Below are 15,390 nucleotides of genomic sequence, written 5' to 3' on the forward strand. Positions count from 1 at the left end.
CCGCTTCCCGCCTTCACGACAGGGGCGCCGGGCGGAAGCTGTCGTCTAAGGCCTCGCCTGAGAGCCCAGAGCCGCCCGCTCTCCCCGCGCCGCGTGAGGCCTCCATCAGGGAAGTGGGTTAGGACCCGCTCGCAGAGGGGTCAGACCCGCGGACCTGCGTTAATCACATCCCCGTGTGTGGATGTTACGTTTCACAGAACGGGCACACCGTGATCTTCTTGGTCCTGCCCTCATCGGTGCGTGTTTTCTTTAACGAGTGCGGGGCACACGCCCCTTGGCCCGCGTGCCGCGTGCGCCTGGACAGCTGGGTTCCAGCCCCGGGGCGGGGGGNAGCGCCGGCCGAGGGAAGGCTCAGGAGCCTGGGGGCGCGCGAGCCTTGGAGCTCGTCGTTACGTCATCACGCGTGTGGACGCAGCGCCATGAAACAACTCTCGCGATAAAGCTAAATACTGTGAGGAAGGAGGCAGAGGGGCAGGTCGCAACATGGACACGAGTGACGAATGGAATGTTGCGTATGGAAAGGGGGGACAGAAAAATACCTCCAGTGCGAAGTTACTCATAAAACTTGAGCGTGTGATAATATTGTATCGCTTCAAAGTAAAATTAGTAACTTATCTTTTTTTTTGCTTAAAAAATTAAGTCTTTCGAATTTAAATTTTTAAAAATCTGTTTGTTTGTTTTTTTAATTTTGAGATGGAATGAGCACGGTAGAGACAGAGGGGGAGAGGGTGAATCCCAAACAGGCTCCGAGCTGTCAGTACAGAGCCCCACACAGGACTTAACCGACTGAGTCACCCCGGCGCCGCAGCGATGCTCTTACTTTAGCTTCCACTTAAGGTGTTAAGTACCAATACTTGTTTATTGATAGAGTGGTTTAGTGCGGTGAAGGTGGTGAGTGATGAAACAACTAAGGTATGTACAGTGAATCTGCCCCAGGAGACCGTGAGCAACACATGAAAAGGCCCCTGGGCTTGGAGTCGGGGGACCCTGTGAAGATCTGCTCAGCGCCCCCTGCAGCGACTTGGGACGTCCCCTAACGTTTGGGCCCGCGTTCTCTCCTGCAGACGCAGGGAGCAAGCCCGTGTCCGGGAGTGGCGTGGACTCCCCACAGGCTCCTGCCGCCCGGGTTCCCAGAGCTCTCCCAGCACGTAAACAAACACAGATCTTTAGTGACCGCACAGTTTACGTTCTTCTTTAGCCTTGCAAGAAAAAAATGCTCAGTATTAAATATTTTCTCAGGGCTCCATACAGTGAAATAAAATCGTTTGCTAATGGATACTGGAGCGTATGGTTGTCATCTCTGGGGTTGTGTTTTTGCTGACGTTTGAGCAGGTTGTTTTGCTGCGTGTCTCCTTGTGGCGCTTTGAGCTGGTTGATGAGCACGTTCTTCTGTGGCAGCCGCCCTTCACACTCGCTGCTCCTCCGGGTTTAGACCGTAAATCTTCATGACCGAATGACAGCACCGCCTGCACAGACTTCTGAGGTTGCAAAGAATCGCTCTAATCGTGGAATTTCAGAATACTCGAGACCTGTTTGCTCACACGCTTTAGCTGTGCGGGGACGACGAGACAGTACAGGGCGTGAGCAGTTGTGAGTGTCGGGTGTGTTGACGACGGAGACGCACGGGTGGCGGGTCCTGCGTGTAGGCTTGTAGGACGTGGGGCAGCGGGACTGTCGGGTACGCGCCCAGCTGGGTTTTGTTAAACATGCAGGGCAGCTCCGAGAGCGCCGCTCGTTCTGTCGAGTGTCTGTTCTGGCACGTTCTCAGCCAGCGCTTGTTGAAGGCAGCAGGGCGGCGACGGTGCAGTCACTGTCCCTGAACAAAGCTCCCCGACTCGCCTGCACTGCTCTTCTTGAGTGGTTGCCAAACACAGTGACTGAGAACAGTCTTGGGCCACCTGCCCGAGTTCAAACCCTGGCATCTCTCGCTGGTTAGAGCCCACACTGAACCCCTGCCTGCCTCAGTTGCACCTGCAGAGTGGGGACGACCACAGCACCTGCCTCCAAGGGTGGCTATGAAAATGGCTCGCGTTGATGGAGTGCTTAGAACTGTGTCTGGCTTGCAGTGAATACTGTTTGTTTATGCAGTACGTACGTGAGGGGCGGACAGATGCCTGTTGACTGAGCTCATTCCGGGTCGGGTCTGTCCCCAAACCGTAAAGGGCCATGTCCTTCTAGTCATGTGAGTCACACAGGCTAACATGGGCAAGGAGGAATAAAACACATTAGCAAATGGAACTTCCTTTCCGTGGAGCAGAGCTGGCGCCACGGAGCCAAGGGGGCCTCAGTCAGCGCCCAGCGTCCTTCTCAGGGCAGAGGGCAGGCAGGACGGGGTAGCGAGGGGTCAGCAGGACACACGGGTGTTAGGCCAGTGACCTTGTGCACGTTTTCCAGTTAATCCAGAAAAGCTACTCGAGGCCCAGGGGAGCGGACAGAGCCGACGGCGGAGGTGAGAACTCTACCTCTCAGGGGCACGGACCGGCAAGGCAGCCCCGTCTTTATACCAAACGCTTCTACTCTGTTGGCAAATACGTCCATTCTGTCGTAGGTGGCCAGCTCTGCCCCTGAATCTGTCCCCCCGTTCGGGTGGAACCCCAGTGAGCCCCTCTGCTGATGTGCACGACCGAATGGACAGAGAGGGGAGGTGAGCGGCCGCTCTCTGGGGACCGGATGCTTGGTCATCTGGGGTAGTCAAGGCTGCGATGGTGGACGCCACTGTCTGGGTGGGTGACTTGTCGCCCAAGGACCATGTGCAGCCTCACCCCCACCGCAGCCTTGGGCAGGGGGCCGTCGTGCTTACGCCGCTGGATCAACCCCATGTCCGCATGCACGCGGGACGGGGTCTCCTGAGTTCGCGGTAGGCTGCTGGCGGCCACCAAGTGGCTGTGCGGGACACGGGCAAGCGCGGCTCTCAGCTGCAGGCCTGCCGGGAGCGGACTGTAGCGCCCGGAGGCTCCACTGGCCCCGTTGGCCTGGCTGCTGTGCTGCTCTTTCAGGGAGAGGCTGTGACGCCCTCTCGCCCCCGACAGCCGGGGGTCGTTGAGCCAGATGCACACAGCGAGATCGCCTTCGCCAGAGCCCTGTGGTGGGCATTTACGGGCTGGTCCCCACGGACGTGCTCACCCTGTGTAATTCCTTCTCTTGTGGGGACGTTGAGCCCTCATTCCCTGGGAGAAAGGGTCTTGCAGATGCGATTAGGGTTACTAACCAGTGGACCTTGCGGCACGTGGTCAGGTGGCCTGACAAAGCCACCAGGTGTTTGTGACCATAGCCGGGGCCGGAGAGTTGGAGGTGTGAGGGGGGCGTTTTGGTGCTGGCTTTGCCGGTGGAGGGGCCATAGGAATGCGGCGGCCCCTGGAGCAGAGCAGGGCCTCGGAGCCACAGGCTCGGGGACCTGGTTCCACCAGCAGCCTCCGGAGAAGAGCTCAGCTCCGCTGGAACTTGCTGGAACATCCACACCCGGGGGCTAATACAGGGCGGTGTGGACACTGCTGAACGGGTGGACGTCATTCCCCGCCAGTGCGGGACTGTCCTCTCTGGGTCCCAAGTTCTTGAACGAGGCGCTGGACGTAAAACCTTGTCCTGGTAGGGAACTCCTGCGTGTCCCGCTCACAGCCACTGTGGGGGGCCCTTGTGCTGGTGGGCGTGGTTGGTCTTGGATCACTGTGCACCCCCTGTTTTAAGAGCAACACTTTCTCTAAATCATAGATCCTTTACTTTCAGTAAGTAGAGTCCATCTAAAATGTGTGCCCGTCCCGGGGCGCCGGAGGAGCTCAGTCGGTCAAGCATCCGGCTTCGGCTCAGGTCATGATCTCACGGTTCTTGAGTTGGAGCCCCGCATTGGGCTCCGTGCTGACAGCTCAGAGCCTGGAGCTGCTTCAAGTTCTGTGCCCCCCCTCTCTGTCTGCCGCTTCCCCCCCCCCAAATAAACATGTAAAAGATTACAATAAAATGTGGACCCATATCTTAGAGGCCTTTCCCACCAGCGTCTCTCCCACGAGCAGACAGGCCTCCAGCCCCGTTTTTCCTCTTCCGCCCGCGGTCCTCGCCTGCCTCGGAGCCGTGCGGGCCGCTGCAGGCGGCGCAGGCCAGGAGGGCTGCCCTTGGGGGAGGCAGGCCCGTCTCTTGCCCCGTCCCCACCTCTGGTCTCCGTTTAACTTGCTTCTTCCTAACATGGGCCTGTGGGAGGAAGGAGGTGGTGCTTCCTGTTAGAGCAAGCGTTGGNCGATCACTTCTGGGCGTGCCCCGTGTCTGTGCTGATGTACTGGTGTCTCCCCGCCCCCCCGGCAGGTGGACCCGGGGACCCCCGCGGCCACACACGCAGCCCCCTGCCACTCCCGAAGGGCCCAGACAGCTCGTGCTGGGGGGTTCTGCTCCCGTAAGCATGTGCGCCCGATGCCCGAGGGGCCGCGCGGTGGCCACGATGACTGCGTGCTCTGTGGCGGAAACCCTGAGCTCCTCCCTTAGAGTCTCCACAGACTGCTAACCTCACCGGACCGCCAGGCTTGTTCTCACGATGAGCCACGGGAAGGATCTGTGGTTGCAGGGCCTCTTGGCCTCTCTCCCAGCCCTGCTCCGCTCTGTCCCCACGTGGCAGCAGCGTGGACAGCATGCAAACAGCTGGCCACGTTCCACTGAAACTTCACTCAAGAAACAGGTGCTGGGCCGGCCCGTGTGGCCTGCAAGCCCGAGCTGGCTGAGCGTCCCGCGCGAGGTCTCCCAACGGGGCGTTACCGTCCTCGTACCGTGGTGCGCGGCGGGCGTGTCATCGGGGGGCCCTTCCTGAGGCCCTCCGCACCCCTGCCTTCATGCCCAGCGTCCCCACGGCCGCCCGCAGCTCAGGTCTCCACGACAGGCCTCGCCTCCTGCCCCCTGGCCTGGCGTCTCCTCACGCGGCTCCCCTCCAGCCGGAACAGGGGGCGCTTGTGGAGACACGCGTGGTACCGTCAGGGAGCCTCCTGGGTCGGGTGTGCACGTGCTGTCTTCTCGCGCCCCCCCCCCCACGACCCTGCACCACGTCCCCCCAGAACAGCCCTCCTCGCCGTGCCCTCCTGCCTTCACACTTGAACGCCCGCTCTCCTCACGTCTGTCCTGTGGCGTGCGTCACCGCGCCCTACTTGAGGACCAGAGGATACACGTCCACTGCGACACACCAGCTGAAGGGCCCTCGGAACACCTTCTCCTCACGTCACTTGTACCAGTTCACACGTGTTCTGTGAAGCAGGCAGCCCGCAAACGTGTGTGTTTTCTCCCCCGTAAGCGGAGTAAACGGGCTTGTAGACTCAAATAATCGCTGGCTTCAGCTTCAGCCCGCACTCTGCTCACTGACCTTGAGAGCTCACCGCGTGAGGCTGACCAGCTGCCGCTTTCCTCCCGCCAGGGCGGTACCGGAGGCCCGGGGCGTGTGTTAGGTCCCGCATCTCAGTCCCTGGCCCACAGGGTGCTCGCTGCCCGTGATCCGCTGGGGATTGAAATCACGTAGGAATGAAGTGGGGTGTTTTAGTGAGATGTATACTTTAATTTTTAAGAATGACGACATGAACACTGAAGAAGCCCCAGAAGACACGAACTTAGAATGAGGTGCGTACATGGAACAGCACCCTGAGATGCTGGTTTCCGCAGAGCGGGGTGCGCCCGGCTTCGTGCCCCGGGTGTGCACGAGCACTCCCCTGAAGGGAGCCTCGGAAAGCAGACTTTGGACTCTGGCCTTTGGGAGTTCTTAAATTTCTTCCCGCGGAATTAACTGTCTGCATCCCAGGAAGGGGTGATCTCTGTTTGCTGGGCTGACCTTGACCCCAGAAGTCAGTGTGAACCCAGACTCCTTTCTGGTAGGTGCATTGAAGTGGCACATTCCTCTCTTCTTAAATGTTTATTTGTTTTGAGAGAGAGATTGAGAGAGCTTGAGATTGAGATTCCCAAGCAGGCTCCAAGCTCAGTAAAGAGCCCAACATGGGGCTCAAACCCACAAACCAAGAGATAACGGCCTGAGCCAAAGTCAAGAGTGGGACACTTAATACCTGAGCCGCCCAGGTACCCTGTGAAATGTCCTTTCTTAAAACATTTCTGGTTATGACTTTTGTCTTAGAGATTATTGCATATGATTATTTACAGTTTCATCACTGTTGTTTGAGGTATAGTCAGTAAACATTAGCTGCAGGTGTACAAAGTAATGACTGGGTATTTGTAGGGCGAAATGACTGCAATGAGTGTGGTTAACTTTTGCCACCATCTGTAGTTAGAAGTTCTCATCATAAGAAAAAACTTTCTTAGGATTTACTCTTACCGCCTTTCAAGATGGTAATGCAATATGGTATTTTTAACTATAGGCACCCTGCTGTGCCTCACGCTCCCCCGAAGGTATAACTGGGCGTTTGTACCTTTGACCCTCTTCCTGCATTTTGCTCCCCTCTATCCCCAACCCCACCCCTCCTCTTGGAACCACCAATGTTTCATGTCTGTGAGCTTGTTTTAATTTCACCTAGAAGTGAAATCATACAGTGTTTGTCTTTCTCTCACTTACTTCACACGGCATACTACCGTATGGTCACAAGTGGCAAGATGTTTTTTAATTGCCAAATAGTATTCTGTACATATACACATCTTATTTTTCTTTTTACTTATCAGTGGACACTTAAGTTGCCCCCTTATCTTGGCTATTATAGTTAATGCCACAATAAATATGGCAGCATATATGGTTTCACATTAGTGTTTTTGTTATCTTGGGATAGGTAACGAGAAATGGAATTTCTGGATCATGCTTTTTTTTCTTAATTTTTTTAGGTTTTACTTTTGAGAGATGGGGGGAGAGAGGGTCTGAAGCAGGCTCTGCACTGTCAGCAGAGAACCTGATGTACGGCTTGAACTCATGAACTGTGAGATCATGACCTGAGCCAAAGTCAGAGGCTCAACTGACTGAGTCACCCAGGTGCCCTGGTATTTTTAATATTTTGAGGAACCTCCATATTGTTTTCCAGAGTGACTACGCCAGTTTGCATTCCCACGAACAGTATATTCTCCATATCCTTGCTAACACTTGTTGTTTCTTATGTTGTTAATTTTAGCCTGACAGGTGTGAGTTTTGATTTGTATTTCCCTGATGATGAGCGATGATGAGCATTTTTTTCCATATCTTTTGGTCATCTTTATGTCTATGGAAAAATGTCTCCTTAGATCCTCTATTTTTTTAAATAGGATTGTTTTACTGTTTAGTTGAATGTCGTCTTAATGTATTTTGAATATTAACTCCTTGTCTAATGATTTGCAAATATCTTCTTATTCCAGAGGTTGCCATTTTGTTTTGCTGATGGTTTCCTTTGCTGTGCTTTTTAGTTTGTTGCCATCTCGTTTTTTTTTTTTTTTTTTTGCTTTTTTGGTGTCAAATCAAAAAAACACAAAAGTTGTGACTGATGTCAAAGAGTGCACTGCCTATGTTTTCTGCTAGGACTTTTGTGGCTTAAGTCTTAAAATTTAGGTCCTTAATCAGGGGTGCCTGGGTGGCTCAGTCAGTTAAGCATCCGACTTCAGCTCAGGTCATGATTTCACAGTTTGTGGGTTGGAGCCCCACGTCAGTCTCTGTGCTAACAGCTAGCTCAGATCCTGGAGCCTGTCTTTGGTTTCTGTGTCTCCTCCTCTCTCTGACCCTCCCCTGCTCATGCTGTCTCTATCTCTCTCTCAAAAATAAATAAAAACATTAAACAAAAAGTCCTTAATCCATTTCAGTTAATTTTTGTGTGTGGTATAAGATAATGGCTTTGCTCGCCAGCCATCATTTGTGGAAGACACTGTTTTCCCCATTGTATATTCTTGGATTGTTTGTTAGAAATAAACCCAAGCACCTGTAGTCAGTTAATTTCTGGTCCTTCTGTGCTATTGATCTATATGTCTGTTTTTATGCCAGTATATACTGCCTAGATTAGTACAGACTTGGAATATAGTTTAAAACTGATGTCTCCAGCTTTTTTTTTTTTTTTTGGTCAAGATTACTTTGGGTATTTGAGGTCTTTTGTTCCATACAAATTTCAGGATTTCCTACTTGTGTGAAACATGCCATTGGAATTTTGATTGGGATTGCATTGAGTTACGGATAGCTTTCGATAGAATGGATTTTTTAGCAATATTAATTCTTCCAGTGTGCAGAGCCTGGGGGCTGCGTGGTGCGGGCCAGACGTGTGGGAAACACACACCTTTGCTGTCCGTGTGAACAGTCTACACCCAGCTCAGCCTTCTAACCTTCACCGGCAGGACGGACAGCCCCCTCATCAGGCCAGAGCTCCTCAGTCTGTGTCCCCACAAATCCAGGGGCTGCTCCCCTGAAGTCTCCCCAGCGTGGTGTGAAGACAGGATGGCATTCTCCTCTGTTCCTTCCTGAGCAGAGGGGTGAGTGGACGGACACGCAGCCACCACATGCCCGAGAACAGCCATTTGTGCTCTGACCGCATCTTGTTTCAGTACTTTGAGATGCAGGTGACACATAGTAGTCATGGCTGTGCAGCACGAGTCAACATCTGTGTGGTTTGCAAAACGACCCCCCCACGCAGGGAGTCCCAGCTCGGGCACCCAGCAGTCCTGTGTTTGTCCCTTGTGACGACCACTAACGTTTGCCCTCGGCGACTTGGGAATGCATAAGTGCGCTCGCAGTGTGGCGTCTCACGTCCCAAGACTTCCTCTGGGCCTGGAGACATGTGCGTCGCGAGCCCGTCCCACCCCATGTGCCGCCCACACCCGCACAGCTTCTGTCGCAGGGGGCTGGGGACCGGAGGACCTGCACTCGTGCAGGCCAGGGCGCCGCAACGGGAGCTCCTCGCCCGCTTCCTGGGACCACAGTGCCACTTGCGGGCATCAGAGCAGTGACAAAACCTCCCCGCCTGTCGTGTCCATTTGCAGAAGTGTTTGGCTGCTCCTGGTTGGATTTTCTTACTTGGGTAAACTTGAGCCGCTGCGCCTGTCTCTGCTCCTGTGACTTGGCACCACGTCCCGGAGGTATTGGGCGGGGGCGGGGCAGGCGGTGTGTGGCCCTGTGCCTAGACTCTGCACAGATGGTGCTGTTCGAAGACAGGAAGTAAACGCTGGCGGGTCCACACTCGGCGGCGCCAGGAGAGCGCGTGCGCACAGGTTAAAACGAGCGTTTCAGTCCCAAAGCGTGTTCTGTGCGCAGAGCCTTCAGCGTAGCGCGAGTTCTTAACACGTGCGTCCCCTGCGGGCGTCGCTGAGTTAGCGGTCTCCATAGCTCACAAGTAATCCTTTGGCCTTTTCAAAAAACTGGGTAACGCGTGGAGGAGGCACAGGGCCGGGACCTGCACTCGGGAGAGGTACTCGCAAGCAGACTGACGAGCCTTCGGTGGTTGGAAGTCTTTGGAGAAGTCCAGCAATCTGGAGGCGAGGGTGCCCCCGTCCAGTGCGGTCCCCTCTGGGCCCCGAGCCGCCCTCCCCGGGGAGGAGTGTGCGCGTCCAGGGGGAGAGGCGGAGACAATGGCCCCGCGGGACAGCAGCACCGGTGAGCCCGAGGTCAGCATGTCCGTGCAAAGGGGCAGAGAGAAGGGAACGTCTCTGTCCCTGGCAGCGGGTACGTGGGTGACGACGAAGACCTAGCTGGGGCCCGTGCTCTGTGTACACGTGCCCGCAGGGGAGATGAGAGGAATTTCAGTGCAGGTGCTGCGGCAGTAGTGACCCGATCTGTGCCTGCTCCTCCTCGTGAAGGCCTCCACCTCAGGGGGTATCGGGGGCCCGCGGGAGGCAGGGGTGGCTGGAGCCTCCAGCCATGGGGGGTGTCGTCACCCCAGACAGGCTCGCAGCCCGGCCACACGGTGAGGGGGTGCGCCCTCCTGTGTGCATGTGCCTGTGAGGCTGTCCCTGTCCTCTAAACTCCCTTCGTGGAGATGCGCGCTCAGCAGGCCGTGTCGCCAAGGAGCCTCATAGAGACGTGATGTGTTGATGTCTCTTTCTTGCAGGGAACGCCACCGCGGTGACCTCCAGCCACATGGGTGCGTCCCCAAACACAAACACAAACCCCAACATGTCCGCCCCTTCCCAAGTCCCCAGGACAGACGCCGTCAGCACCTCGATGCCCAAAACAGCATCCAGAGTCACAACCCGGGAGGCATCCACGAATACGACCTTCACCACCCACGTGTCCCACAGCGTGTCCCATGTGCCGTCGACGATGAGCACCGCCCACAACCATTCGGCCACCTCGGTGTCTTCACCAGTGACAAGTACGCACAAGAGCTGACCAGTTTCTGTGCTCAGAGCAGGTGTCAGACGCCCTGTCCGAGATGCGGACAGCCTGTCGTTTATACAGAAATTAGTGGGGCAGGTGCTACTCCCCTCGTCCCTGTAGGAAGCGGGTTTCCAGCTTAGGCCTCGTGGCTGGAGGAGGGACGTGTCCTGGGATCGTACTTCGCGTGGTCGGAGCACGTGTCCTGACTGCACACTGGGCAGAGCCTCCACACCCACAGCGCGGTCACTCTGGCCGTGGCCCCTGGGTGCGCCAGGTGCAGCCAACGCGTGGTGTCCGCCAGCGCGCCTCAGTCCCTGCACTTGTTTAAGATAGAATGTGAAACCATGAATTCAGAACTTTGGCATTTTCCCTTCAAGGTTTTCCAAGTTCAGGTCCGCGCGGAGGCCAGCACAGACCACAGGCTTCGTGGGGTGGTCTGCGTACTTCCGTGTGTGCTACCCTGAAGTCTTATTCCCGCAGCTGTGGTCACCAGGGCTCCTGATGTGATAAAACCAGTCTGTTGAGAACTTCCGGTTAGAAGCCCTCGTGCAGATGGGCCCAGACCCCCTGGTTAAGACACAAGCTCTTATGAGGACGAATAAGGAAACAGTCCCCAAACGGTGCAGTCCAGGGAGGGGGTGGAGGTCGGGGGTCCCCCAGCACAAACACCCTCAGGTGTTAGTTTGCAGCCTGGGGTGGGGAGGGCTCCAGCCGCTCAAGGGACCCGAGGCCCAGGGCCACCGGACAGGAGGCTGGTGGGGAGCACCTCCCCCACTCCGCTTTCTTGGATAGGAATTCGAGTGGCAGCTTATTGTAATGTTTTTGACAACCACTAAAGCGTGCCTTTTTGTTTTTTCCTAGTGACAGCAACTATCAATTCTAAAGAAAACCCAGGATCAAAATTTGACGTTGGCAGCTTTCTCGGTGGCATCGTATTAACGCTGGGAATTCTGTCAATCCTGTACTTTGGATGCAAAACATACTATTCACGAAGAGGCATTCGGTACAGAACCATGTGAGTGTGGATTTCCTTCACCCTCGCGACACAACGCTGGAAGGGGCTGTCCACACTAACCTCTGTGCCCGGAGCGCGCTGTTGACGTACAGGCTGGTGATTGTTAGTGCAAACAAAAACGGATGCGCGTGCTATGCCAACGTCCTGTTTCCCGGTGCCCCCCTTGCCCCGCACCTGTAACCGTCTCCAGAGGGGATGTCTGGCGCTCGTCGGTAGCGCTACGGCAACATCCTTGGTGGAAACGTGGTTTTAAAGAAATCCTGATGGTCTCATTTTTAAGTTCTTGCATCCAGTGACTTAACAGACCTTGTCGTCATGTTCTCGGTTTCCAGGACTGTGTGGGTCTTACGTTGTCCGGAAGGGTCATGGCTTTTACTAGAGTACAAGAGCCAGTTGATTTTTAGTGTATCATAAATACCACAGAAGGACAACTTTTTCCAAAAATTCTTTAAGTCACACACACTGGGAACTGATTTAACAAAGTAAAACACAGGACAGGTTACAGTATGAAAATATTTCTCATAGAACTAAAAAAAACAAAACTGGCTTTAGCAAACTCGCTTTCAGATTATCAAGGTGTTTTTTGCCAGATTAAAAGCATATTCAGAAACATTCTTTAGATCAACTCCTAGAGGAAAAACTACCTGAAGGAAACAGTTAACCTCAAAGCAGTTTTTGATAACCACTCTATGTTTCTAGAAACTTTTTTATGTTTTATTTATTTGTAGGGGAGGGTCAGAGAGAGAGGGAGTCACAGACTGAAACAGGCTCCAGGCTCTGAGCTGGCAGTCAGCACAGAGCCCGACGCGGGGCTCGAACCCACGAACCACGAGATCATGACCTGAGCGAAAGTCGGACGCTTAACCGACTAAGCCACCCAGGCGCCCCTGTTCCTAGAAATTTTTATTATATGTTCTTGGTAAATTTCGCCAGTTTAAATGCCACTCATTTAATAGTATCAGTGTTTACTGATGTAAATGAGGCTGTAAAGCAGTGAAGCAATTAAAGGTGCTGTTTCCGTTTTAAACTGCCTAAACCACACAGCGTGTCAGCTTCTTCAGAAAACCCCGCAGGTTAGAATCAGATGTTTGTTTCCCATTCCTCCCCGTTCTTATTTTAATGGCTGCTCACGCTTATTCCCCCCTCCCCCCCGCCTCTGCAAGGTAGAGGTTTCTTGCCGGGGAAGGTTGGTTGCCGGCAGGCCCTGGGCTTCCCGGGAGCCCACCTGCGAGCAGCTGCTCTCCGGGAACTATGTTAACAAAGGGCAAATAGAATTTTTAGAAAGCACAACAGGAAAATCCATCTTAGTCAAACCCTCGTCTTGGGTGCAAATTTCCCTAGGACCAAGTTTTTTGTTTTTTTTTTAATGTTTATTTTTCAGAAAGAGAGAAAGACCGCATGAGCAGGGGAGGGTCAGAGAGACAAGGAGACATAATATGAAGACAGGCTCCAGGGTCTGAACTAGCTGTCAGCACAGAGCCCCCTGCGGGGCTCACACCCACAAACTGTGAGATCATGACCTGAGCTGAAGTTGGATGCTCAACCAACTGAGCCTCCCAGGCGCCGGCCCGGGGAGAGCTCAGAGCCACTGCTGGGAGAGGCTGTGCCTGGCCTCTGGTGATAGAGCCCCAGAAAAAGTACCTCATGGACTTGAGCATCTCTGAAGTCAGGGTACAGCTTACAGTCCACGGGACGACAGCGTGCATTTTTCTTAGTGCTACGTGACCGTGCGCATAGAAGTCAGGAGCGGCTCTGAGGCGGTGAGGTTCTTACAGAATGCCGGATGAGGCGTTCCCCAGGCCGTGAGCTGCTGGGACAGAAGCGTGTGGAGGTGGAGTTTGGAGCAGGAAGAGCATTCTGGGTCCTTCCCCCAGGCTTGTGCGGCTTCAGGTCCTCTGCAGAATGGGATTGTGAATAAAGACAGTCAGTCCATAATTAGGGTTTCTGTGGGGATGAAATGAGATACGTAAACACCCCACTCAGGGATGTTCAAGGAATGAGGGTGCTTAGTTTTTCTAGATCTCTAGAGCTAACCAGTGAGAAGCTACACAGCCACAAGGGGCGGAGCAGACGTCTGAGGGGCCCTGTCAGCACCCTTCACATGGTACACCCGACGCTTTAACAAATCTTACGTAAATGACAATTTTGATGCTGCAACTTGAAGTTGTTTAAAACTAGGAACCAAACGGCTTTGACACAATACAAAACAAAGTGATTGTAACTTTTGATTACAGTGATGAGCACGATGCCATCATTTAAGGAACGCCAAGGACCAACAGAACATGAGGACAGCCCTACGGATGAATCTGGACGATTCTTGGGAAGAGTATACACACATCCTGCGTGTGACATACAATGTACTATACAAACATGTCAACAGTCCTCAGGATTACTAAAGGTAAAGAGACTTCGGGTTGGGTTTTGCAATGAGCATTTGCAGCATACCATTAATGCAATTTGAACACAAACAGTGCTGTTCTTGCTTCTGGGGCCTGGGTCACACTGGGGGAGTAACTCACGTGCCACTGGAGCGTGCAGACCGGGACACAGACCTTCACCGCTCCCCAGAGCCGGTGCTACCCTGAGCACTAAAGCCACACAGCAGAAATTACACGTCAGCCAGGTCTCCCGCAGAATTGTAAAGCTCTGTGCTTGGGTTCAGAACGAGACACGTGGTCCCCACCCCCAGAGTCTGTGTCCTCCTTCCAGTGCCAGTCAGTCTGTTTTTCTCCTCTGTGTCATTTCGGCAAATTGTAACAGTGTAGTCAAGGTGTAGTCGGGTTATGTGCCACTGTGAGAGTATTGCCACTATTAGAAATTGCTTTGTTTCATAAGCGCCAGTTACTTGTAGGTTTAGTGGATCTTTTTAAGGGATGGAGAGCTTCCTTCAATATCTAGGATGGTTTAATGTCAACATGCTAAGGTAAGCCCCCTAAGAAGTGGGACTTCTCTAGACTTTGTTGATCAGGGATGGGAGGGTACTCCACTCAGGCTACTAACCTACAGGAAGAAAATGCTGTATTTTTGTGTACTGTTGGTTTTACTCCAATTTGGGGAAATAGCATTTTGATACTAAAAAACCTTTTATTTGATTAAATTCTTAGGAAGTTAATACAAGAAATTTTTATTATTCTTCAGGCCTCTCCTGTAGAGGGGCACTTTGGGGCTGTATTTTGCTAATAGAAAAAGCACAGTATTGTTGGAACACCAGTATTAGTCAACATATTTTGGGGTGTTCGATTTTATAGTTTATATTACAGCAGTCAAAACTCAGGGTCAGGTTTTGACAAAGAAAGGCATTTAGTCATACGTATGACTACCCAAAGTTAAGTACAACCAGTTTCTGCCAATCCAGAAATAAGGTGTCCTAATGATCTTGTGTCTACACTGAAGAAGATGTGACTTTTGTGACCAGCTTTTGGCTTTCAGAGGTCAAGAATTTTGATACAGAAAAATCCCTCCTTGTCACTGTGCATTGCGGCCCGCCGAGGTGATGAGCGTGGGTAGTGGGGTGGGGCACCTGCAGTGCAAGGCAGACGGGGGCTGAGTTAGTAACACGCAACGAGCCTACCTGGTCTTGAAACGACTTTCAGTGAAACTGTACAGCGATGGGGGCCTTTTAAATCTTCCTGCTTCCTCCAGAGTTCAGTCCTTGAGGTCAGAACCTTTTATTCCTGAATACTTGTTTCTATAGCACTTTGAAGATGTAAAACCACTTTTTAAGTACTAAACGTCATTATATGCCTTTAAAGGTTGAAATAATGTGTACAATGTCTTCTCTCTGTTACTTTCAAATACCAGTATTATTTGGATGCAGCAGGTTTTTTGGTTATCTGCAAAAAAAAAAAGGGGGGGAAATGGTGACATGAACCACTGTTTCCCTAAGCATAAATTCATATCCTAATCGTGTTTACTTCAGTGACTATTTGATCTTGTTTTCATTCTCGGGGAATGTTCATTTTTGGATTCTAATATATCAAGTAAATACAGTTTCCAAACAGATGAGAGTTGGCAGTGTATTACAATGACAATTTTGTATTTTTGAGGAGGAAAATTTAAAGCAAATTCTTTTTACTTTGTTCTTATTATAATGGCAAGCTTTTAGTATTTCATTGTTACTAAGGTCTATTTTTAGAATAAAACTTTGTTCTCCATCTAA

The 15,390-nt window shown here is 52.6% G+C and overlaps 1 protein-coding gene across 1 annotated transcript in view; it reads left to right on the forward strand.

The window, feature by feature from the left end:
- The window catches only part of TMEM123 (transmembrane protein 123), a 44,702-nt gene extending 29,312 nt beyond the window's left edge, over window positions 1-15,390 (forward strand). The window contains exons 5-7 of the mRNA XM_077770036.1: window positions 9,948-10,211; window positions 11,078-11,231; window positions 13,466-15,390. Coding sequence (XP_077626162.1) covers window positions 9,948-10,211; window positions 11,078-11,231; window positions 13,466-13,490 — 443 coding nt within the window. The 3' untranslated portion in view covers window positions 13,491-15,390. The remainder of the gene's footprint in view (window positions 1-9,947; window positions 10,212-11,077; window positions 11,232-13,465) is intronic.

The sequence above is a fragment of the Crocuta crocuta genome, unplaced genomic scaffold (genome assembly GCF_008692635.1).
Source record: "Crocuta crocuta isolate KB4526 unplaced genomic scaffold, BGI_CrCroc_1.0 scaffold80, whole genome shotgun sequence".
In the NCBI taxonomy this organism is placed as follows: domain Eukaryota; kingdom Metazoa; phylum Chordata; class Mammalia; order Carnivora; family Hyaenidae; genus Crocuta; species Crocuta crocuta.